Source organism: Pseudochaenichthys georgianus, chromosome 9 (genome assembly GCF_902827115.2).
Source record: "Pseudochaenichthys georgianus chromosome 9, fPseGeo1.2, whole genome shotgun sequence".
Classification (NCBI taxonomy): domain Eukaryota; kingdom Metazoa; phylum Chordata; class Actinopteri; order Perciformes; family Channichthyidae; genus Pseudochaenichthys; species Pseudochaenichthys georgianus.
The window spans coordinates 27,891,578-27,918,307 of record NC_047511.1 but is presented as its reverse complement, the minus strand read 5'-3'; the positions used below and the strand labels follow the sequence as shown (position 1 = coordinate 27,918,307).

Genomic DNA, 26,730 nt, shown 5'->3' with positions numbered 1-26,730 from the left:
CTGGGAGAGAGAGAATTCTTCTCTCCAGAATGTGGGTTGACTCTCACTGGGTTTGTGAAAACAGATCAATTATAACTGTTTGAGAAGCCCAGGCAGACATCGTGAGTATCTCCTGCTGTATGCTCCTTAGAGCCAGCTGGGATGTCACTCTTATGGCTCCGGTCGGCACTGCGTACGCACGTGGCGGTAGTGCCCTTAAAGCCCCAACCGGCACTGCGCATGCGCGTGGCGGTGGTGCCTTCACAGACCCGTTTATTATCTGCCTTTTGAGAGAGGCCGTAGCTGCTCTTGAAAGGGGATTTATGGTTAACGGACTGTTTATTGTCTTTCTTTTCATTTTTTTGGGCTGCGCCCTTGGCCGGAGCCTGGATGCGTCAGCGGAAAATGGTTTATTCAGACAATAACGATGTGACATGTGTCTTGTGCGGACTTGAGGATGGCGTTGAGGCATCTCTCAAGGCGGCGGGGACACATTTAGAGCCGGGGAAGGAACTTCCAGCTCCGTCACGGAGGGGAGAAGGAGGGGCTGTCAGGCCGCTCGCTTCTTCTTCCTCGCCTGCTGGCCGAAATTCTGGGTCGGCTGTGCCTGGGCTACAGCCGGAACCGGAGATTTTCTAGACCAACTCGCCCTCGTCTCCTGCCTGGGCTGGGGACTCGGGGCGGGCTGCACCCTCTGCTGTCCTGGTACTTTGAACCCAGCAGAGCGCGGTGCAGCGTGGGCGAAGGGCCGCCGTTGCAAAGGCCGCGGCTGGACCCTTCGAGGGAGACAAAGGTGGAGAGTCTCGTCTTCCTTCTTTTTCGACTCGCACTTCCTTTGCATGGAAGCGAGAGCGGAGCCGAAAATCCCCTCGGGAACGATGGGCATGTCAAGCACATCTTCCTTTTCCCGGTCTGGGAGGTTGGTGAGGTTGAGCCATCTAGCTCTTTCCTGCACCACCATGATCCCCCATTACCTTGCCCGTGGCCTGGACGGCGCAGCGTTGGACACGGAGACAAATGTCTGTGACCGCGGCTATCTCGTCCAGAGTGGCCGGTCCAGGATTGCTCGACATATCCTCACAGAGCTCCGCTTGGTATGCGGTTAGCATCGAGGAAACGTTCAGAGCCCTGGCGGACAATGCTGCGGCTCTGTAGGCCCGTTCCGTCATGGTAGACTGGAATCGGTCCGTTTTTGCTGGCAGCGTGGGGTTCCTGCTTGGCGGCTGGCCCATCCTCGGTAGGAGGTGGGCTGCCACCAGCGGTTCCATAGGTGGTATGTGGAGCAGGCCAAGCCTCTCCATACCGTCACAGTCAAGGGAGTGGGCACCCTGGATTGGGGCCTTGTTGCTAAAGGGCCGGTCTCTCCACGAGACCGACACCTCATCCAACATCTCCGGGAAGACCGGGAGGAGTTGCCTCTTTGCCCTCGTTGTTTGGGAAAAAAGTGTTCCCTCGTAACGGGACCTGGAGATCTCCTTGGCCACTTCGGGCCATGGGATGTCTAGTTTGGCCGCAGCGCGCTGACACACGGCTTGTAGGTCCATACTGAGACAGGGCGAAGCTGGTGTGCTGTCGCCCGGGGGAGCAGCCATCGCTCCCGGCTTTGCAGCCTGAGTCGATGACATGAAGATGTCGTCTTCCTGCTCATCCGAGTCAGACAGGAGGAACTCAGAGGTGTACTCTTCGTCCTCCATGCAGTCTAACTCCAGGACATCTTCCGCGGGTGAAACCGTGGTGAGGTCCAGTCGGGAGCCCCAGCTTGGTATAGCGTGGGGCCCCGTTCCCGCGTTTCTTGCCGCCACCGGATCTCGGCCTGATATGGCGCGGGATTCCGGTTCTGCGGGTGCCGCTGTCGGTGAGCCCCAGACTGCAGTGAGGGGCTCCATCTCTGCGGCAGACGTCCCCGTGTCTTGATTGCCAGTCGGCGGATCAGTGGACATGAGGGGGTCCCGTCCCGACAGGTTAACTTGTTGCGCTAACCTTCGGTGGAGGCTCTTCACGGTGAGACGGGCGCAATGTCCGCACGAGCCGGGGTTGTCGATGGCCTCCTGGGCGTGTTCCAGCCCGAGCCAGGACAAACAGATCTGGTGTGAGTCTGTGCCTGACACTTTCAACCCGCAACCGCAGCGCCGAGCCTCCGAGTTCCTGACTCCTCTGGTGTGAGGGGGAGAGGCATCCATCTCGTTCGCCGTGAGGCGTGGAGAGGGTCCGCTCATGACAGGTACGTTCGAGAAAAAAATGTTTACCGATCTGTCTTTAATCCGGGGGGAAAAAGGACAGCGTGGGTCTTTTTCTCTCAAGGATATTACCTGGTATGGTAATATTCCTGTAATCCTTTTCTCCTCCGTGGAAGAGAAAAGAAAAAAGTGTCCTCGCTACCGTGGTGTCGGTAGTGAGGGAAAAAACACAAGTTAGCAACTGGTGTGTTGCTAACTTGAAGTCAAAACCTTACCTTACTCCAGAGGAAGAACGGCGAGGTTGACTATAATACTCTTCTGTGAGAGAATCGGGTAGCCGGCTAACGCCCGTCGACCGAAAATTAGCTTTGGGTTCAGTCTGTGGACTGTTAAGCTAGCCCGGCTACCGTTAGAGATGTGCTCTGAAGCGAGAAGAGGTGTTTGAATGACGCATGCGTCGTGGCGCAGGCTACTTATAGGGGGTGATTTCCCCTGACGTTGACGTCAAGAATCACCGGCCAATCAGGATTGGCGTAATGAGATTGATGCTTCTGTTTGCTCCGCGATGAGGCGCATCCCATAGTGAGACATCGAACGGAGTGTTATGAATGAGAACTACAACTACGTCATTTCTGTAGAATTGGTGGTTTTAGTTAATATTGGAGTCAATGGATAAACTGGAAGACACTTATGTTACTGTAATACTTAACTTAATGTGTACGTCTGGTGACAGTTACAGGGTTTAGCAGAAGAACATTTGTTCTTTTTTTAAATTAAATAATTATGTAAAAAGATAGAATTTTTTAAGTTCTAGATAGTTAAAAAGTTTATGAGCTTAACTCTGCTCTGCATATGATGTCACCCACTAACTCTGTAGGGAGTAAACAAACACTAAGCTTGTGTACAAATGTCAGAAGTAGTATAGACAAAAGTACTAAAATACAGTCAATAACGTCCTCCAACTTAAATTAGGTTTCAACTTCAACGGTACTAAAACTTAAAATGTTTTTAGTTTGATCAAAATTAAGTTCATTAACATTTGCTTTTTATTGCTAAACACAAAGTGCATCTGAGGCTTATGGGATTGTATTGTGTTTTGACAATTAAAAGTCATAAAACAAGTCTTGTACAGAGTCAAATGTTGACCTACTGCTCGTGCTGGAAACCCTCTCATCTCTGTGTGTGATAATGTTGGGTATATTTATTTATCAATTATGCAGTAAAGGTCACAGGCAGTGTGATATTTTATTCAGATCCACAGAAGAGCAGCGTCCCACTAAAATGTTTATTTAACACTCACAGTAGGGGTAAAGTGACCTTTAGCCAAAACTTGAACAATAACCTTATTGATTCTACACACATCTGAACTTCACTTTCTAGCCCTCGACCTTTCCACTGCACCCAAATCAATGGACACACTCACCTACTTATATTGCTACCTCGTACAGCGAGAACAACGGGCTGTTTAACATATTCAACTGTTTCAACTCTGTCACATCTGTGCCTGCAAAGACACGCATATATAAAAGATACTTAGCCTCATGTTTCTTTGAGAATTATAGGCTGATACCACCACCTGGCATGTCACAGAGGGAGCCAAACACAACAGCTTTATCAGTTCATAAGGATTATATGCACGCTACCAACCTGTCAGTTTATGACAGTGTCTGAGCCAGCCAAAATAAATAAAAACCTCTCAGCTGCATATGGCATAATGGTTTAAATGCATTCCAAATATCTGAGAGAAAATAAGAAACGTAACCAAAAAAACTTGTATCTAAAGCTTTTGTGATAAAACATGTTACATTTGTCTCAGTGGTCTTCACAGTGTGTACAGAATATCAGTATGACAATACGACACCCTCTGTCCTTAGACCCTCACATCGTACAAGGAAAAACTTCTCAGTTACATTTGTTTTGATGTTCTACTGCCGAGCTACAAATGCCTAGCTACATTTAATAACATTGCTTCTAATCATTCTGACATAACTTTTTGTTTGGACCAGTGTTTTTTAGGAGGTATGTTTGCCAACTCACGCTGCTATTGAGTTTTTAACATTTAGGCTAGTTTACCGTCAGAGGTCATTTTCTTGTTCTGATGGCGTGTCCGTTCTAGGAGAGAAAACTTGTTTTCAAACAACACATAGTGTAAGCAGACCTCTGACATTCTGCCCTTTCTGTTATTGTTTACAAATCCTCCTAATTGCCAGTACAAGCTGAGATATGTTGCTCAAGAGAACATTTATTTTAACCTTGGTATACTTCAGTGAAGAACAGAACTTGTTTTCTTTCCTACTGAGTGGCAGCTGTTGGCAGAGGGTTTATTGTCAAAATGAGAGGGCAGAATTCATGACAGAATACAGGACGTTGTTTAATGACATCCTCAAGTAATCTCCGACTATTTCTATAACTGATAGATCCCTTCAGGTATTTTCACACTCAAATATCAAACTATCTTTCTTCCGTGAAGATTTGCCTCAGAACTGAAAATCTTTTGGCATTGACTCGGCAAATGTAGACATTTTATTCTCAATTGTAATTCAAACAAACCAAATAATTAAGAAAATACTGGGCATATAAATCTTGTTTGTTTTACACATTTAATGCCAGCATTTTATTAATAGTCCCTTTGAACAACATCTGTGCATCACAACATTAAAGATTGAAAACATTGTGGCTACCATTCATTACAGTACAGTACACAGCCTCCTTCCGCATGCAATTCAAACTGTGCTTCACAATGACTGCACTGGCTTTCTTCCCCAATAGGCACTGAATGGGAAGAAAATGTGGAAGTATGCAATATATGGATAAATCAGCATGGGCTCATTGGCCTCAGATAATTAACACAAAGTGTTACTCCTGTTGCTCCTACCCAGAAACTAATGAGGACCGAGGGTTAGGAGAGTCTGGGGTGGAGGCGATACTCGTCCTCTATGAGCTTCTCTGTTTGCTTATTGAAACTGAAAAACAGCCCTGATGGATAAACACACAATACTGAGGGAAACATCCAGATTGTGTTTAATCGTACAGTAGCTGCTTGTTATGTTGTGTCCCAAAACAATATCTCTACTACAGCTGCAGTTTTTAGGAAGAAGGATGTGTAATTAGGGAGCTGATGCAGGCGAAATAAAGTCAGAGCAGGCAAGTAATGGCTGAGACGTCTGTCAGCACAGGAATGTAAAGGAGAAGACCATGCCAGGCAGCTGACGCTTTATGATAAAGGACAGGAGGAGGCGAGCCAAGAACAACAACCTGCTTTCCCCCTTAAGCTGCGATTGTCGTTTGTGTTTGGTGAAAAATGTAGATAGAACGAGGTGATTTGCAGAGTAACCAAGGAAGAACAACAACAAACTTGTCACCAACACTATATGACAACTAAGCATTGGCAACAAAGACAGAAACATTATTTGACCGGTAAGGAAAGTTAAGATTCACCTAGTGACCAATACAAATCCACCTCAGATACACTATGGGTTATTATTTGTACCTTGCCTCTGCCATTCTGTGATTCAGCTGAATACTTCAGTGTGCAGAGGAGATCTAGTGAAATAATATTCCCAGGATACAGCGGAGGAATGTTACATGAAAGGGTTTATTGTTATTGCAGAAGGTTTCCATATGATGGTTTATGCATATAGCAAAACCAGAACTAGATCTGGAACCTTCTTCTATAAATCCCTTTATATATCCTGAAAACGAGCAGCTTCATACTAGAACAGACAGTAAAATACCACTAAGTAACAACGGGGAACGAAATTACCTTGATCCAACTTTCTGATGCACGGAGTAATGATGGCTGTAGTACTGGCATGACAGAGCGTCACACAATAGATAAACATGTATGTCTCTGACTGCAAATCTCTGATATTAATTTTTAGAGTTGAATTTGTCAATTTGTCAATAGCTCAAATTAAGTTATAGTTCGTACAAAGCTGGCCTCATAAGGATGTAAACAACTTCAAATTAAAGTCAGCAATTTCACCCTTTTATTATCATAAATTCAAGAGGACTAAGCAAACATAAAAATATGTTCAAGCCATATACACTTTAAATTACAAAAAATGAAATACTGGTGTGGTATGTGGTTGTTGTTTTGTAAATCAAGTGGTGTCAGCCATGAAATCAAATCAAATGTACAGTCCTATTTGTTACAATGTGTACAGACATTCTTTCCTTCGTACTTCTATTTATAGGCCAGCACCTGTTCGTTTCTACTCTCTCGCATCGTTTAAACCAGCAGCTGCCTTTAAATATTTAAAAAGAAATACATTTTGGCACTTCATGTGTCTGATGCTCAGTATCTCAAAGCAACACTCTGCCCAAACTCAAAGCTACAGTTTCAACATCAATGTCATGTTTGGCTGCCAATCACTGTCAGTCCTTGTAGGAGGAGTGAAAATGTTTTTCATCCTATGACTCACATCATAAACAAAGCCAATAAATGGGGCAAAGATCTCTCGGTTAGAGGCAACCTGCTGCAGTAATGAACCCGCGCTTTATGATTTGACTTTTTTTCTCTCCGTGTGCTGACTTTAGTCGCTCCCGGGTGTCGCTTCATGTCTCCGCGTGCGTTTGTGTGTGTGTGTGTGTGTGTGTGTGTGTGTGTGTGTGTGTGTGTGTGTGTGTGTGTGTGTGTGTGTGTGTGTGTGTGTGTGTGTGTGTGTGTGTGTGTGTGTGTGTGTGTGTGTGTATGTGTGTGTGTGTGTGTGTGTGTGTCTGAAGGTAGTGATTCACTCCTCTCCCAGACTCAGCGAGTGATAATGATTTAGTTTTGGATCAGTGCAGGTTGGCAATGACGCAGGTTACCGTGGCAACAACATGCAATGGGCAACGGCAGTTGTCCATGTCACGCTACAGACCTTATGACAACTACACACACACACACACACACACACACACACACACACACACACACACACACACACACACACACACTGTATGCATTTTCTGTCTGCATCTCTCACTTCCTTCCTCTCCCTTTTGTTCTCGTAACGCACACACAGCTGTGAGAAGCACACAAATCATTGGCTGTTGCCATCATCATTTCCTTATTAAAATCAATGCATTTTGTAGGCTAATATTCACATGCAAGTGGTTGTTTGTAATGATATGTTTTTGTTTACATAGTTATTTATTGACTTTTCTATTTGAGTAAAAACATTTACAATTTACAATTAATTGATAATGAAAGTAATTTATTGCACAATCTGTCCAACTGTTCTCTGTATGGACTTTACTTAAATTTGTAAGGCACCTCCTGAAATTGTCTTTCTTCACTTATATTGAGCAATCAGATCTTTCTTACGAGAGCTGCCCCCTCTTATTACATGTGTTGACTAACTGGTTGTTTTGGTCTTAGTGGACTAAAGTTTTATTTGCCAGTTAATCCTTTATATACATTTGTTTAAGCTATATGACTTATTTCCAAGAAACATGTTTACATGATCCTTTGCAAGGAAACTCATTTTACAGATGAGTTGATTAAAAAACTCATACATGCATATACAAACATATACTTCTCATTGTTTTGACTGTATTCCAGGTACCATCTGTTAGTGTAATCAGCTTTTTCTAAGGAAATACGTTTGATTTTCTGTACATGTCAGCTTCAGACTGCTTCTTGCTAAGTTGCAAAATCCTTTAAATCCGTGGACAGCTCAGCAAAATGTTAGGGCCTGGCCCTGTGCCATGGACTGGACTATAACAAACACAGTCATAAATCCAACAGTCTGCTCCAAGGCTGCTCACATGCAGGATGTGCCGAAGCCTCAGGATGTGTTTTCTCTCTCAGTCACTAAACCATGCCAAGTTTTCTTCCTACTGTTCACGTGTTCTGTCACTGTCTGTCTCAGTCATCCGTTGCTTTTATTTGTCATGTCCCACTAACTTTAGTAGTTGTAGTCAAATTTGAATAATTTTCGCTCAGATGTAATTTAACGAATTACTTTAATCAGCTGTCCAATTACAAAAGCTTGATTCTGTATATCACCAATGTATCAGTTTATTTTTAATATACAAACCGTCTCAAAACAGTTCCTTGAATTAACTAATGTACAGAAGAAGAAGATGAAGTATGTAGGTTTTGTTGGGCTTTTGAACGTTTTGTTTCCTACGGAGATGAGCAATTAATGATAACCTAATAGATGAGTAGTGTAGAAACGTTCAACATCAAACATAATAAAAAGATAATCGCCTTGCATTATTCATGCTTTTATACTTTATTAAAAATAAAGGATGATTAACATATTAAGAGATACTAAATACAGACTGTAATGAATAAAAGTCATCAATGGCTGTTAATTGAAATCACATTTTGTAGAAAAATACAATAAAATTAAGCAAACAAATAGTTATCGTGAGCATTCAATAATTTTCTATTTAAAATCACTTGGACACATTGTGTAATTATCGTTATTGATTCTTGTTTAAATATAGTAAATGTGCGTGCTACAACTCCTACTGGATGTAATATATATTATTTAACAAACACGAAAACATACCTTTTGTCGATTATGTTTTTATTCTGAGCACATGTGTACTGTAATCAAAGAAGATTTGGTCTGAAGAGTAACTTTGCAAGACATTATGCAGGTATGAACATACACTTACAGTGGGGCAAAAAAGTATTTAGTCAGCCACCAATTGTGCAAGTTCTCCCACTTAAAAAGATGAGAGGCCTGTAATTTTCATCCTAGGTACACTTCAACTATGAGAGACAGAATGGGGGGAAATAATCCAGGAAATCACATTGTAGGATTTTTAATGAATTAATTGGTAAATTCCTCGGTAAAATAAGTATTTGGTCACCTACAAACAAACAAGATTTCTGGCTCTCACAGACCTGTAACTTCTTCTTTAAGAGCCCCCTCTGTCCTCCACTTGTTAACTGTATTAATGGCACTTGTTTGAACTCGTTATCAGTATAAAAGACACCTGTCCACAACCTCAAACAGTCACACTCCAAACTCCACTATGGCCAAGACCAAAGAGCTGTCAAAGGACACCAGAAACAAGATGGTAGACCTGCACCAGGCTGGGAAGACTGAATCTGCAACAGGTAAGCAGCTTGGTGTGAAGAAATCAACTGTGGGAGCAATTATTAGACAATGGAAGACATACAAAGGGAGGTTCTGTGAATAAATTAAAAATCAAGAACCGAAATAATTGAACTATTCATATCTTACTGCACTGTAACTTTTATCTTTTAATGTTTCTTTTATTAGCTTTTCTTTTTAATAACTGATTTGAAATGCCATTTTCTTAATGTCTTTCTTTTTTCTCTTTTTTTTTTAATGTTTCTTTTATTATCTTTTACTGTTTTTAAATGCCTTTGTCTGAATGTCTTTCATTTTTGTAAAGCACCTTGAATTGCCTGGTGCTGAAAGGTGCTATATAAATAAACTTGCCTTGCCTTGCCTTACTGATAATAATAATAATAATAATAATAATAATAATAATAATAATAATAATAATAATAATAATAATAATAACAATAATAATAATAATAATAATAATAATAATAATAATAATAATAATAATAATAGCTTGGATTTATATAGCGCCTTTCAAGGGACCCAAGGTCGCTTTACAATTAATAGGGCAAAAACAAACATAACAAAACATAAGTCAGACAGACAAAACAACAGATCAATTTAGGGGCCGAAAAGCCTTGGCAAACAGATAATCTCCCTCGATCTGGGGCTCCACGCAAGATCACACCCCGTGGGGTCAAAATGATCACAAGAACGGTGAGCAAAAATCCCAGAACCACACGGGGGGACCTAGTCAATGACCTGCAGAGAGCTGGGACCAAAGTAACAAAGGCTACCATCAGTAACACACTACGCCGCCAGGGACTCAACTCCTGCAGTGCCAGACGTGTCCCCCTGCTTAAGCCAGTACATGTCCAGGCCCGTCTGAAGTTTGCTAGAGAGCATTTAGATGATCCAGAAGAGGATTGGGAGAATGTCATATGGTCTGATTAAACCAAAATAGAACTTTTTGGTAAAAACTCAACTAGACGTGTTTGGAGGAGAAAGAATGCTGAGTTGCATCCAAAGAACACCATACCTACTGTAAAACATGGGGGTGGAAACATCATGCTTTGGGGCTGTTTCTCTGCAAAGGGACCAGGACGACTGATCCGTGTGATTTTCTGGATTCTTTCCCCCCATTCTGTCTCTCATAGTTGAAGTGTACCTAGGATGAAAATTACAGGCCTCTCTCATCTTTTTAAGTGGGAGAACTTGCACAATTGGTGGCTGACTAAATATTTTTTTGCTCCACTGTATCTCTGAGAAAACCTGACTGAAAACACATTTCCCTCTTTTTTTGCATCCTTGTTTTCTTATCTTTCCATCATTCACCCCCACTTTTACCACCACCCATCACCACTACACACACACACACACACACACACACACACACACACACACACACACACACACACACACACACACACACACACACACACACACACACACACACACACACACACACACACACACACACACACACACACACACACACACACACACACTACAGACCAGAGCTGCTGAACGTAGCATTAGGTAGTTATGGGAAGGCAGGGTAAGGAGGCCGGAGGCATCCTGGCTCAGTCTGGACAGGCACACGATCAATTGATCAATCAATTAACCTCTATCTGTTATAGTGCAGCTCTCTCTCTCTCTCTCTCTCACACACACACTCCCCCCCCTTTCTGTTTTTTTGCAGACTCTCTCTCATCCTCTCGCTGCTTTATCTACTTCCCTGCTGTGCAGAACATTCTCTACAAGTATGCAACACAAAGGCAGCCACACACAGTAAATGATATTGGCATCCATCTTTGCCAACTCGTAAATATTCAGGAAAACTGGGGAGAGTGTGTACACTCTCTGGCAGCCATGACATTTACTGAGCGACCAGCGGGATCTTGAACAACAACAACACACTGTCGTACCCTCGAGGGGGGAAATATCACACTGATGTGATGAACACAGTATAAACGTCTGCTTTCAAAAATAGTATGGACTTGCATGTCTTGTCTCTGTTCTGATGACTTGAATTGAATGACTTTGTCAAATCGATTATGACTTTAACACCAAAGACTAGTAACTTCAGCAGGACTTCATAATCTCCCCAAACTAGAACAGTACATTTGATATCACCAACAACAAAACAGAAAACAACAGATGTATTTTTAATTAAATTTAAAACAGCCAAGATGTAGAGGTGGACAGTAACTTAGTTCAGTTAATCAAATAATAGTAAATATGGTGTTGAGGGTTCTTGATTATTTCTATTTTATGTTATTTAAAATGTCTACTCAACTAGGTTTAAAGGTAAATGTAAAACTTTTAACTGATCTAGATACAAACTGTTACTGGGCTGTAACAAGCATGGAAGAAACAATAATAACTATAAAACTATCAAGGAACATTATAAGTGAATTATACATTTTCATTCATAATATATTTCATATACAAGTGATATTTGAGTTACTCTTTATTTTTGTTCATTTTGATTGTTCATATACAATCCTCCTCCCATTTCTCCTCATTGGTGAGTACCACCATCTGTCAGTTTTCATCAGCGTTTTCTTGGGAAATACGTTAGATTTTCTGTTCATGTCAGCTTCAAATGGCTTCTTTCTTTGTTGCGAAATCCATGACGTGGACAGCTCAGAAAAAACCTAATCCCATTTTCTCCATTGTTTTGGACATGAAAAGTGTTTTCTTTTGCATTTCAGTTACTTGTAGAGACTTAAGGACAAAAAGACTGGGACAAAATTAATGGAAGTTTTAAAATGGCATTATATTTGTTGAATGCATGTAATGGTTTATTAAATATTATGAATATGTCTTTATTATCAGGCTATGTTCCACAATCATTCAAAGTAGCAGTGATAAAACCGCTTCTTAAAAAGCACAACCTCGATCCAGAGGTTTTAGCCAACTATAGACCTATTTCTAATCTTCCGTTCCTCTCAAAAATTCTTGAGAAAGCGGTCGCAAAACAGTTGTGTGATTACTTAAAAAACAATGATTTATTTGAAGATTTTCAGTCTGGCTTTAGAACACATCATAGCACAGAGACAGCTCTGGTTAAAGTCACAAATGATATTCTAATAGCCTCAGACAAGGGACTTGTCTCTATTCTTGTTTTGCTCGATCTTAGTGCTGCATTTGATACTATCGACCATGATATCCTATTGCAAAGACTAGAGCACTTAGTTGGCATACAGGGAACTGCTTTAGGCTGGTTTAGGTCCTATCTATCTAAACGCTCTCAGTTTGTACGTGTTAACGATGAATCTTCCACGCAAACCAAAGTTAGCCATGGAGTGCCACAGGGCTCAGTGCTCGGACCTATTTTGTTCACATTATATATGCTTCCGTTAGGCAATATTATAAGGAATCATTCTGTAAACTTTCATTGTTATGCGGATGATACTCAACTATATTTATCAATCAAGCCTGATGAAATTAATCATCTAAATAAAATTCAAGACTGCCTTAAGGACTTAAAAACGTGGATGACCTTAAACTTTTTGATGTTAAACACGACCAAAACTGAAGTTATTGTACTTGGCCCGAAGAATCTACGAAACAAATTATCTAAAGACATACTAACTATGGATGGCATTAATTTGGCCTCCAGTGAGACTGTAAGGAATCTTGGTGTTATATTTGATCAGGATTTATCCTTTAACGCCCACATAAAATCAATTTCAAGGACCGCCTACTTCCATCTACGTAACATTGCAAAAATCAGGCATATCTTGCCTCAAAACGATGCAGAGAAACTAGTCCATGCATTTGTTACTTCTAGGCTGGATTATTGTAACTCTTTATTATCAGGGAGTACCAAGAAGTCAATCAAGTCGCTTCAGCTGATTCAAAATGCTGCGGCTCGTGTACTAACCAGAGTTAGGAAAAGGGACCACATTACTCCTGTTCTGGCTGCCTTACACTGGCTCCCTATAGAACACAGGATAGAATTTAAAATTCTTCTTCTCGCCTACAAAGCCCTTAATGGGCAGGCGCCATCTTACCTTAAAGAACTCATTATACCCTACTGTCCTACTAGGGCATTGCGTTCCAAGAATGCAGGGTTGTTGGTTGTTCCTAGAATCTTTAAAAGTACAATGGGAGCCAGAGCCTTTTCTTATCAAGCTCCACATTTGTGGAATCAGCTTCCAGTTTGTGTTCGGGCGGCAGACACCCTATCCGTTTTTAAGAGTGCGCTTAAGACCTTCCTTTTTGATAAAGCTTATAGTTAGGGCTGATTAGATTCAGCCCCTAGTTTTGCTGATATAGGCTTAGTTTGTCGGGGGACATCTTACTTCTTCCTTCTCTCTGTCTATACCCGTGTACACTCATGTTCCGATTAACCCAGCTTCCCCAAATGTCTTTCTTTTTGGTGTCTATATACGCTGGGATCCGGAGTCATGGATGATCCTGCGGTCCTGTGTCCTGGATCGCGAGCGCTGGATCTTGAGTCGTGGCTGTGGTCCTGGATCATAGGTCCTGGATGGATATCCTCGTGGATTCATCTTCCTATTATACACACATGCATTTCCAAACATTTGGACTACCTATGTTGCAAATGTATTATCTTTTCAATTTACACACGGCATCTATTGCACGTCTGTCCGTCCTGGGAGAGGGATCCCTCCTCTGTTGCTCTCCCTGAGGTTTCTCCCATTTTTCCCTTTAAACTGGGTTTTCTTTGGAAGTTTTTCCTTGTACGATGTGAGGGTCTAAGGACAGAGGGTGTCGTATTGTCATACTGATATTCTGTACACACTGTGAAGACCACTGAGACAAATGTAACATTTGTGATATTGGGCTATATAAATAAACATTGATTGATTGATTGATTGATGGTGTATATTATGACTTAAAGAAGAAGAGGTGTGGACTTGCTCTTGACTTGGGACTTGATAGCCAAGACATGAGCCTTATTTGCAAAACGACTTACTTACAAGTCTGGCGACTTACTTACAAGTCTGGCGCTTGGGGTTAATGCGACCAACAACCAATCACATTAATCTCCCGCCCCGGACACACAAAGCACGCGGTTCGATTGGCTAGCGCTTGTGCATATGATTTGATTGGCTGACGTCGACGCTTGAAAAGTTGAACTTTTCTCAACTTTCACTGCGAGCAATGCAGGCAAAGCGAAGCAACGGAACCACAATGCAGTTCGGCAAAGCATGACGTCACCCCATTCAAAGTGAATGGGAAGCGTCTCCGTTGAAGCTTCCAACGGAACCGTGTGTGCGAGGCCTAATTCCCTCAAACACAACTCAAACCCTTATATACTTGGTGTGTCTGAGTCCTTCGCACATATTATTGTGACCATAAAAGCTCCATTGTACTAGCTGGCATATAGATTTCAAAGCTCTGCCTGCCTCTTATATATTTTGTAAGGGATGGTCTTAAATTGGCTGAACCTGTTTGTGTTCCTGAGCAATTTGAATTACGAAGATTTTGTTAATGTTATGTTTTTCTCTTCTCTTGGTTTAGTGGATCGCTGAGTTAAGTGTTGTTTAAGGAAACAGTGGCACCAATGTCATTAGCTCTTCTCTCAAGAGAATATAAGGATACACTTAAGCAACAGCGAGGGATATTTCTCTTTTTATATACTGTTCAGGAAATGCAATATGAGCCCTCTTTTGGGGGGAAATTATATTGATGTTTATGTAGCAATTACATGACAGTCAAAACATTCTTTCTCATTTCATCCATGCTCAGCCATCAGAAAATAACATTAAAGTCAAATGATTTCCATTAATAAAGGACAACTGCCGCCAGAAAACCTCATATCCTAGACTCTAGTATCGGCCTCGTCCTTAATATGCAGATAAATATGTAGAAAGGATGTGCTCTTGGTTTCCTCATATGACCATTACAAGTCCATTTATTTCATTTGATCTGCAAACAAGGTCACACTAAACATTGCAAAGTGCTTCCTTTTTAAAGTGGGGAATAATCAAATAAAACAGTTCTCATCAGCTGCTCTGTAATCATTTCCATCTGTTCCCTGCACAAATTGTAAGTATTCAAAATGTCCTGTTCCCATACTGCACTCCCAGTATCAACTTTGTTCTTTTTTAACACTCCGACCGTCTGTAAAGGTCAGGTTGACAACACAAGACGTGCCACTCCCTAAAGAAGATGACGAGAGGGAGATACTAACGGTCACTATCTCCATGTTTTCTGACCACCCACACTTTCTCTTTTCACAACAAAAAACGTTAAGTGTTTGGTTGTTATCTATCTGATTTTAGACATGAGTGCTTTCACATCTGAACAATACAATTATAATAAAAGCAAGTTAAGGACTAATCTACAGAATATGACATTTCCAAAAGAGTTTTCCAGTTTTATAACCAGAAGCAAAGACTGACTACAGTGCAGTGAGTATTTCTTGTTTTCTGGGCTCGAAACATTTCTTTGGGGCCTATTAAATCTATGTTGCACAATTTGATGAAAGATGAGAACACACCAGAAATGAATGTTAAAAAGCACAAAAAACTAAAAGTGCAATGTGCACAAAAAGAAAAGCTGCAGTCAAGCAAGTGCACAGACAAGGTCTTCAGGCAACGCTTCACTTCGGAAAAGAGCACTCTCCATTTTCAGAGCACTTCAAACAATCACTGCCCTCAGGGTTCGCCATAGGCATTTAGTATTTTCTTCCCCCTGCTCTCAAAACGAAATTCTAACAAACAGAACTGTTCCTTGAAAAACGTGATCAAAAACACAAAGTGAAATAATAACCACCACCAGAGCTAGGGCCTTCTTGTCTATCATCCGTAATGTTATGTTCTGTACCGGGACTTTGCCTTTTGTGCATGTATACAGCAGAGTGCATTACAGTTGGTCTAGATGTTCTTGCTTATCAATTTAAAGTATTAATACATACTACAGTTATTCACAAAATGTGGTTTTATTTTGTAGCTTCAGCCATCCGTACTACTGATACAGTAATAGCTCAAATCTGTGAACATACAGTAGTGGTTAAATGTGGTCAAATGGGGCAACAGTTGATCATAGTGCTCCACAAATAAAACCCTATAGTTGAAGATAACTCTAGTTTCCTTTAAAACATAGGAAGTAAAAAAAACACTGAAGTGAATAAACTAATTTATATTCTCTTTCTTATATCAATCATTTTAGTGCAGTTCACTCCTATCATTTATCTACATTTTCCGTGAATAAGTTGAGGTTTATTATTATTAGACATTATCTTGATGTCTTTTTGCACACTGCTTATCAGATGCATAATGATTCAGTTCAGGTGTCTATAGTTTCAATGCAGCACTTCAGTTCTCATTCTCAGAGTACAAGCCAAAGCTGCTTACCTCAAACAACCCACTGACTTTCAACACTTTGTTATGGTGTCTATGGAAACGCACTTGTAAAGAAAGACAGTTAAACAGATGGCAGCTATCATTCAGACTTTCTAACCAGCTGACCCTTATAATGTGCCCTTCTCATTTATGAGGGATTTTGTTATTTGCCATTGTTAACACACACACACACACGCACACGCACACACGCACACGCACACACACGCACACACACATACACACCAGATAAAATACACAGTTGTATATTTGTCAAACACTGGTGCTTGGAAGTCTACATGATTTCCGATTCTCGTGCCAAATGTTTTTATCTAAATTAGCATAATGGCTCGAGGCATGATAATGTTGATGTGACAGTCACTTCACCATTTTAGCAAGGACTGAAACATTGATAAATTATCAGGTGATTTGGTACAAACACTAGTCATAGAACATGGTACAAGCATTCCCAGTTGATGCATTTTACTGATGTTTGTGATAGCCTGGATATTATTTCTAGTGCCTGAAGCAGTTTTAAATCTTTTTTTAATTGTTATATGTGAATAACTTTGGGCCGATGTCATGGTCCCGAGAGGTTGATTTTCAGAAAGTTTTATTCCCTGACTTTTCATTTAGGTCTGTCTTCAGGTCAACATGCCTATGTTAATAACCTGCAAAACTCATGATATTAGATATTTGCTTCAGCCTCAGCTGTACTTGTGTTTTTTGCTAATATGCAAATGCTAGCATGCTTAAAAAGGTGAAATAGGATGTTAAACGTATACCTGCTAAACATCAATATGCAAGCATTATCACTGTTAACATACTGACATTAATATTCAGCAATGGTTAAGTAACTTAACCCGTGTTTAGGCAGTGAATGCCCGAATATCGCATAATACTGTTTAAACCAACTACCGCTGCAAGCCTATTGAACAGTGTTTGTAAGAGAATCTCAAGAGCTGGAGGCAAAGGATGCTTTTCTGCAGGGAGAGGAAGCAGTTAGAGGGTGAGGAGGAGGAGGAGGTGGTGTACGCTGAGCATGCTCTGTAGTGCCTTTGGCCTAAAATGAAGCTCTGCTGACCTTGAGGGTGTCATATCGATTGATCAGCAATTATGAGCTGTGTGAGTGAGTGAGTGAGTGAGTGAGTGAGTGAGTGAGTGAGTGAGTGAGTGAGTGAGTGAGTGAGTGAGTGAGTGAGTGAGTGAGTGAGTGAGTGAGTGAGTGAGTGAGTGAGTGAGTGAGTGAGAGAGGGAGGGATGGAGGCGTGTAACTCCACCAAACAAGGAGAAAACTGAAACCTTCTCTAATGATGAATCATTGATAAGTGGACAAGGGAGGATCTTCTACGTCCATCTCTCTCTTCCTCTCACTTTTTCTTTTGTTTCCCTCTTTGCCTCGCTTCTCCTTTAACATCTGATTCTTAAGCTCTTTCTCTCCATCTTTTTTTACCCTTAGACTGTCTCTCCATCTCTTCTTCTCTCCCTCACTGGCTTTCTCTGGGTTTGTCTCACTTTCTTGTGAAATGTCAGTTTTAGCATTCACTCTCTCTTCTCCGTCCTTTTTCTCCCTTTCTGCACTTCACATTTACGGTTTCACATTCAATCACTTCTTTTTTTCCACTGTTCTGACATTTCTGTCTTGTTCGTGCACCAGATGTCAGGTTTATGTTGCTGCTGCTTCTTCTTCCCTACAGGTGCTTAGAGGGCATGCACATATACAGATGCTGTTTTATGTCCTCCCCTCTCTGCCTGTCTGTCCAATGTGTTTTTCTCTTCCAAGAGTCTGCAGTGTGTTAAAGAGGGTCGTTGTGTGTGTCATTTTGTGAAAACCTTCAAGAGGCCTATTTCACCCAGATTGCTGTCAAGGTTTGTTTCTCAGAGTGTAAATCTCTTGGTTGTAATGGTATCATTTTTAAGCCATGAACATTCGCTCAACATTTTTACTTTTTCTCTGTTCTGTCTTGCAAAATAAATCTTAACTTCAGCAAGTGTACATTTTAAAATGAAACCTAAATACCCTTTTGCACTTGTCCATGCACCTAAATATAAATAACAGCTGCTGCCAATTGAACTTTACAAGATTACCTTCCTTCTGAGCTAATCTGTGGCAAATGAGACTCACAGGGGAAAAACTCCTAATTTGGTTAGGTGTAATGTAGCCTTGTTGTGGTATGTTGGTTCCCAGACTCAGGCGGTGTAGTTCGATCTGAAAGTTTAGCCTAAATTTTGAGCAATGTGGATTTTAAGTAACTGAACGTAAACAAGTATTTCAGGTTTAAATGAAAATACTATAACGACTTTTGACTTTCAAGCAGCAAATCTATTGTGTGGTTTCTGGTCTTATTGGCTAATAATCAGAAGCAATGCCCCTGTTACTACAGATAACATCACTGCACTCACTTTATTTTGTTTATTTGAAAGTACCAACTAAAAATAATTAGTCCTGTTTGGGACTTTCAGTAGGTGTTAGGATTTTAAATGTATGATCTTTTAATCCTGGGTGAACCTCAAATAAAGTTTGCTCCTTTAATATCTGAGTTAGTTGAGAGGCCAAAACTATAGGTTACTTACGTAACCCCAGGTCTCAGAGTAACATGAAGTGAGATGTCTCACTATGGGATGCGTCTCATCGCGGAGCAAACAGAAGCATCAATCTCACTACGCCAATCCTGATTGGCTGGTGATCTTGACGTCAGCGTCAGGGAAATCACCCCCTATAAGTAGCTTGCGCCACAACGCATGCGTCATTCAAAATAAGCACCTCTTCTCGCTTCACCATAGCAAGGAGGGCCGTCTGGTGAGACATCTCACTTCATGTTACTCTGAAAACTGGGGTTACGTAAGTAACCTATAGTTCTCATTCATAACACTCCGTTCGATGTCTCACTATGGGAAATTGTAGCTCCCGTATTGCCAGACGAGCTTATCTCGAAAATCACCGATCAACCAGAATTTAACAGGTAGAGTCCCGACTCAACAAGGTGCCCAGCACTGCTCGGGCCACGCTTGGAGCGGAGACGTCCAGCCTGTAAAAGCGGACAAAAGTGAGCGGTGAGGACCAGCTCGCCGCTGCACAGATGTCTTGGATGGAAACACCCTTGAACAAAGCCCAGGATGTAGCCAGGCCCCGAGTCGAGTGAGCCCGCAGACCCGAAGGTGCTTGCAAATTCTGACTCGTATAGGCCAAAGCAATTGCCTCCACAATCCAGTGGGAGAGCCGTTGCTTAGTAACAGACTTGCCCTTGTGAGGGTTAGCCCAGGACACGAAGAGTTGGTCATTAAGACGAAGATCCTTTGATCTGTCCATATATGTGTGTAAAGCCCGGACTGGACACAACAGATCGTGCTGCTGCTCCCCGGAGGAAACCAGCGGCGGAGGAAATGCCTCAATGTCAATTGGGGTACACGAACCAACCACCTTTGGTGTAAAGGCAGGGTTGGGCTTCAACAACACTCTCGTTTGCCCTGGGGCGAACTGAGTGCATGAAGGATGTACAGACAGTGCATGAATATCACTGACCCGCTTGGCGGATGCCAGGGCCAGTAACAGCACTGTCTTGAGTGACAGATGTTTCATGTCAGCTCCTTCCAGGGGTTCAAATGGGGTCATAGGAGAGAGAGAGAACCTCTCTCTCGAGAATATGGGTTGACTGTCTCTGGGTTTGTGAAAACAGATAATGTATAACTGTTTTGAGAAGCCCAGGCAGATGTCCGGGAGCCCCAGCTTGGTAAAGCGCGGGAATCTGTTCCCGCGTGTCTTGTCGTCACCGGGTCCCGGCCTGCCAGGGCGCGGGATTACGGTTCTGTGGCCATCGCAGATAGTGAGCCCCAGACCGACACGGAGAGGGGTTCACTCTCTGTGGCGGACGCCCCCGTGTCTTGACTGCCGCCCGGCAGGTCCATGGACATGGGGGGGTCCTGTTCCGACAGGCTAGCTTGTCGTGCTACCCGTCGGCGGAGGCTCTTGACGGTGAAGCGGACACAATGTTGTCGATAGCGCCTCGGGCGTGTTCCAGCCCGAACAGACGAACAGACCTGGTGTGTGTCTGTGCCCGAGATCTTCAACCCGCAGCCGCACAGTCGAGCCACCGAGTCCCTGACTCCTCTGGTGTGAGGGAGAGGGGCGTCCATTTTGTTCGCCTCGTGGCGTGGAGAGGGCCCGCTCTCGACAGGTGGGACGGGAGAAAAAGATGTTACCACTTTGTCCTTAATCCGGAGAAAAGGACGGTGGGTCTTTTATTCCCGGAGAATACTGACTGGTGTGGCAGTATGCTCCTTTAATCCTTTCTTCCTCCGTGGAGAAGAGAAAAGAAAAAACTTCCTCGCTACCGTGGTGTCGATAGTGAGGGAGCGAGCTAGCAACAGGTGTGCTGCTAGTTTGAAAAATCGGACCTACCTTACTTTCTCGGGAAAGAGAAGGGCGAGGTCGATTTTAAATACTAACAGCGTTAGTACTACCGTCTTCCTGCGAAGCAGAAGGAGTAGCCGGCGAGCGCCCGTCGACCGAAATGGGTATTTGGGTTCAGTCTGTGGACAGTGAAGCTTGCCCGGCTACTATAGAGATGTGCTCTGAAGCGAGAAGAGGTGTTTGAATGATGCATGCGTCGTGGTGCAAGCTACTTATAGGGGGTGATTTCCCCTGACGCTGACGTCAAGATCACCAGCCAATCAGGATTGGCGTAATGAGATTGATGCTTCTGTTTGCTCCGCGATGAGGCGCATCCCATAGTGAGACATCGAACGGAGTGTTATGAATGAGAACTAGCCTTTAGTTTGCTAGCATGTTTACGATGACTTTATAAATGATAATATGTCCGTGTTATGTATGGCCAACAAATCCAATACTTCATGTTTAATATGTCAAGAACAAAGTCGAAAAAGATTTATAGAATTTCCGCTACGGTAAAGCTTCATTCACTCTCTCAACACTCTCCCCCACATGGATCATCTGCCAACACAGGAACACAACAACTATACACAGTATAGAAAATATCCATCCTGTGAGTGTCAAGAAGCGGATTGTGAGAAGCAACCTGTACCAAATGTTGCCCATGTGTTATTGATGGGTATGGGGCAGAATAATGAATTCAATATAAATAATGTAAACCAACCACACTTTCTTACTGAACTGTCAGACGGAGACAAGCAGCGATTCCTCCAGTCAGCGCAGAGATGTCCTTTTTTTCCCGGCACACCTGCTCAATACGGGTCTGACACGCTCTCTTCACACTTTGTGATCACAAGTTCCTCACCGTCAGCAATGACTGTGATCATGTGGGGGTGTGTACGTACGCATCTGTGAGCATGTTTTAATGATTTAGATACCATGTCGCCATGAGCAAGAGAGCTGTTTGTTTTTAAATGGCGCTGGTAGTGTGCCTATCTGCGGTTATAATTGTGTTTTTAAGTTGAACTTGGGTCAGCGGTTCGATATAGGAAACATGTGGAGGTTCCAAACTGTTTTAATCACACTCTCTAACACTGTGTGTGACTCTGCTGCGCATATTGACACCGCTGTCTCTCTCCTTACATGCTGCAGGGCACATACATCTGGATATATGTGGAGCGTGAGGACAGGACCGCATGGGGAGAGGAAGTCGACGGTGGAACGGGAGAAGGATGAAGACTCGAGGGGAGCAATCAGAAGGGCAAAACCGTAATGTGACCCAACATCCTACACACATGAAAGCATACACGTGTAAAAATGCTTGGACGTACAAAAAACACACACATTCTGATGTATAGGGATGCTAAGAGGCATTAGATATGTTTTTCTCCAGAGCAACCTCATTCACCTCTCCTGGAGGAAGAGTGACCGTCCCACAAAACCATAAATCCACACACGCACACACATACAATATATATATACTGGCTGCTTCATCTGTCTTTCACCGCTTCCTTCCCTCTGAGGGGCCATACATCAATCACTGCCAGAATACTGCACTTCAACAGTGCAACCGAGAGTCAAACACACACAGAGGAACAGGCACATACACATTTATCACGTCTGTCTCTACATTTGCATTCCCTTTTTGGTTTGGTAATTTGAATGTCAAATGTGGACCTTCGCTGCATCAAATGCTAATGGTTCAAGCGACGCCAAATAAATTGATTTATTCCTACAACAACTGTATCTTTAAACAGCATAAATTACTTCCTCAGAGTGTTGAGTTTTTTGGTTGCTTATCATGAATGCATTATACTTATAATATATTATACTATAAATAAAGTCAGCTAAATGGAAAGCACAAAAAAGCAGTGCCTACACCAAACGTATGTATATTAACATTTACACAAAGCTGAATATCAACGTTCAAAAAATGAGCCAGTGGAAATAGAAGATGAGCATCTGTCTGCTTACAATTCTTAAACTGTACATTGACCATGAACTAAATTTGGAAAACAGAATTTCCATCATTATGCATGAATAAAACGAAGAGCCGATGGGGGTGTTGTTCAGTGGTTATTTCACAAACAATGAGAAAATATCAGCCGTGTAGAAATTAGCAAAAAGAAGACAAATCAGTTCTAGTACGTCAGTATGATAAATATGAAACAATAGATTAGTTTCACTTGCTGCCATTTCTAGAAGTCACACATTTCTTTGAAAATGCTTTTAGAAAAACTTGAGCAGCAAAACATACAGGATTAAAGTGTGTGTGGAGGGAAAGGGGGCGGGGCACAGCAGTTTAACATCAACATGACAAAGACCACAGGCGCTCAGTTTAGTTGACATGCGTGTTATCACCAGCAGCACTCAGACCAAGTGAACCTCCTTCAGACAGCAGCTGTTTCCACCTGAACAGAATGGATTCATGGACACACGATGGGCCGCATAATAAATGAGACGGGAGTCCTTAAAATCTGCTTTTTCTTCTCATACATGTAGCTGTCCCATCTTGACCTTAGTTCCAGATTATCCCTTTGAGGGCTGAAATAACCACTGCAAGGAAGATGTCCACTATATCCATGTAATGTGTACACACAGCAACTGTGGCGCAGGGGGGAAATAAGTCTATCAATCAGAGGGTCAGCGGTTCAATCACACCCCCATGTCAAAGTATATTAATGTTGCTTTCGATAAAAGTGTCTGCTAAATTACATGTAATGTAATGTATGACCAGGAGCCTCATTTAACTGGCGAATAATCCACTAAATGTGGAAATGTATGTACACATAGCAATAAATATTCAAATTTATAAAAAAAAGTTGCATACACCTTCCAGTGCTACATTTCTTTTATAAATCCCAATTAATGCTAGTGTATGTGCAGGGCAGCCTGTCCTCCTACACAAAACTACCATATAGGCGGATTGTATGGAGCTATTTCAGGGTCATAAGTTTTGATCATTCAAAAAAATACAATTTATTTGAAAGTTCAAGCTTTTATCCTGAACTTTGAAAAATACAATGATGTATTCAAAATAAAAATAAGTATTTGAAATGTTTTTTCAGGTTGAATATTATTTTGATTCAGTTCAGCAATTTTTTTTGAATAAAATATTTATTTTCAGATTTCACTTTTATACATATTTTGATATTTTAATCTTTATTTTTTTCAGTTGCATATTTTTCGTTTTCAGATTCAAAACAATTATTTGTTCAGTTTCAAATCTTGTTTTTTCAGGTTTCACATTGCTTTTCACCGTCAGATTGTTTTTCACTTTCAGATCTTTTTTTTCGCTTTCAGATCTTTTTTTTCGCTTTCAAACTTTTGGCCCTGATGTTGCTTGGGGGGGCGGGGCTTACCAAAGAGTAGTTTGGCATCCTGAGTGACAGGCCTCCCTCTGTCATGCTAACGTCTGTAAAGGACATGTCATTTGGGAAATGATACAGGGTTCTACTTTGTTTTGATTTTGGTGTTTTGGGGAAAATATATTAAAGGTCACCTATTATGCAAAATCCCCTTTTTCATGTATTTTATACATAGACATGTGTCTCCTCTGTGTAAAGATATTCTGAAGGTTTCAGGAAAAAAGATTCGCCCACTTTTTGTCCTGATCCATTTATATAAAAACCTGTCTGAAAATGAGCTCATTAGATTTTGGCCACTTTATGATGTCATAACGATTTTTTGGTTTGTGTAACCATTAGCCAATCACCAACCAAGGTAACCCCCCACCTTATCGCCTGAATCTCCTCCTAGAGCACCATTGTGTTCTTTTTAACCAAATATCTCTCAGAGGGGCGTGGGGAGTGGCTCCTTATATTCATCTAAAGTAACAGACAGAGAATCAGCACTTTTGAAACAGGGCTGAAACAGAGGGGTTTATGGGATGCTGCAATGGGTGATCTGTTCGGTATTTCGAGCCAAACACTTCAGAGACATGTTTTGTATATATCTGACACCTATAATATATTGATGAAAAACAGTATAATAGGGGACCTTTAAAATGTGTTTTTGATGTATCCATGAATCCATCCAATGCTACAGCTATGTTAATAGTCAAAATATAAAACAAAACAACAACATTTCTGGGGGATTCATTCTGTACTGTTTGTCCTTCCCCGTCAAGTTGAACATGACCAATGACTATAAAAGTAGGAAGTCTTACCTTTGATGCCAAACTTGGAATTCCCTCCAAACTTGAGAATGACCAACATTAGAAGGAAACCGGTAAAGGCCACAGCAGCAATGCCCACCACCACGTACACCTTCACATTGAGGAAACAGAGTTATACTTTATACAAAAATATAATGACACCAGAAGTTATAGACTATCGGCATATTTTCTAAATCCCTGCTTTGTCTTTGTATCGGGGTGTGTCCGTGCAGTTCCGTTTAACATGATCAAAATAGATCCAGCTCAGGTATCGATGAAATCAGCAAAGAGGACAACAGTCAAATGTGACTTACAGCGACTCCGTCTTCAGGAGGTTCTATAGTGGGGGCGTCTGTTGAAGGAGAGATGGATTTAAAAAGAGAAGAGGCATTAGAGAAGTGAAGAATAGTCTTGTTTGTTATAGTAACATAAACATCCTTGAGTAAATATAATGTTGAAGTTTATATGCTTCTGCAAACGTTTAACATTGTGTGCATCTGCTCCAAATAAAATATAAATACTACTATACATACCTAAAGAAACTCGGTTTTATATTTTTCCACAGCTAAACGGGGTCTTTCTTATTATACTTATTAGGAATAACTAGCTCTACACTGAAATATGAAGTATAGTGTTTCTTTATTTCCATGTTTTCTTCATCATCTTATGATGAGGATGCTGACTTTTGCCGGGAAAAATACAATCTGGGCCTCAGTGTTTATGCTATGAACTTGGCCCTTAAGTTCATATTTTGGAGTTTCTTATTGGCTTTTTATTTGAAAAGGGTCACCTGGAAACATAAGTAGCTGGATAACGTTTTTTAAAAGAGCTATGACAGCACAAAGATTCACATTGATGTCATTTGAGAAGGCAACATTGATGAAATGGCTTTTGCCGGCCTGAAATCAAAGATAACACTTTATACCAAATGAGATATTCCATATTTAATATATCAATTTATATATGTGTTATAAGAAAACGTAAAGCTTGACAGGCATAGCAACTGTAACTACGGGGGCTAAGCAATGTTTGTGTGTTCGAAGGTGTAGCGGTACCTGTGAATGGATCTGTAGCGAGGACAAGGTGTGTGAGAAACAGCAAAAGAGAAAAGAGACAACATGACAAATTAGCTCCTAAACATATCAACACACTTCACTTGTAAATTATTTGACACGCACTTTACATCTAATGCTGTCAGTCATGAGCTTGTGCTCTAAGCTTGTTTCAAAAACATTACACAAACACAATACACAAACCAACAGACAACATGTATTTAGCATGCACAACATCAGAAATAATAAGAACGAGATCAGGGCCAGAATGTGTAAAAAGGAAAAACATCCCTAATGCCTAGCTGCAAGGTTGTGTAGGTATGTTACGCACCCTGACCAACTTGAGAGAAAAAAGAGAAAGAGAAAAATGTCTAAAATCTAATTTGTGTTAATTGATAAGGATGAAAATGATAGGATGTTAAACAGAAAAAACATCTGAAAACACTGACACTACTGTATGAATACACCATCGATCTGGACTGGATGTTTTATATTTATCACTTTTACATTAGATACAAAATGTGTAGTCATAACAAATGATTTCACTCACCATAATAGTTGTCCTTATCCGCCTCTGCACATGAAATATGAAAACAAAAGATAACTTTTAATAAATATTC

The 26,730-nt window shown here is 41.5% G+C and overlaps 1 protein-coding gene across 1 annotated transcript in view; it reads right to left on the bottom strand.

Moving 5' to 3' along the window:
• The window catches only part of ntrk2a (neurotrophic tyrosine kinase, receptor, type 2a), a 113,347-nt gene that overhangs the window by 62,536 nt on the left and 24,081 nt on the right, over window positions 1–26,730 (bottom strand). The window contains exons 10-11 of the mRNA XM_071204375.1: window positions 25,373–25,440; window positions 25,071–25,170 (exon numbers count right to left, since the gene is read on the bottom strand). Of these exons, the coding sequence (XP_071060476.1) occupies window positions 25,071–25,170; window positions 25,373–25,440 (168 nt within the window). The remainder of the gene's footprint in view (window positions 1–25,070; window positions 25,171–25,372; window positions 25,441–26,730) is intronic.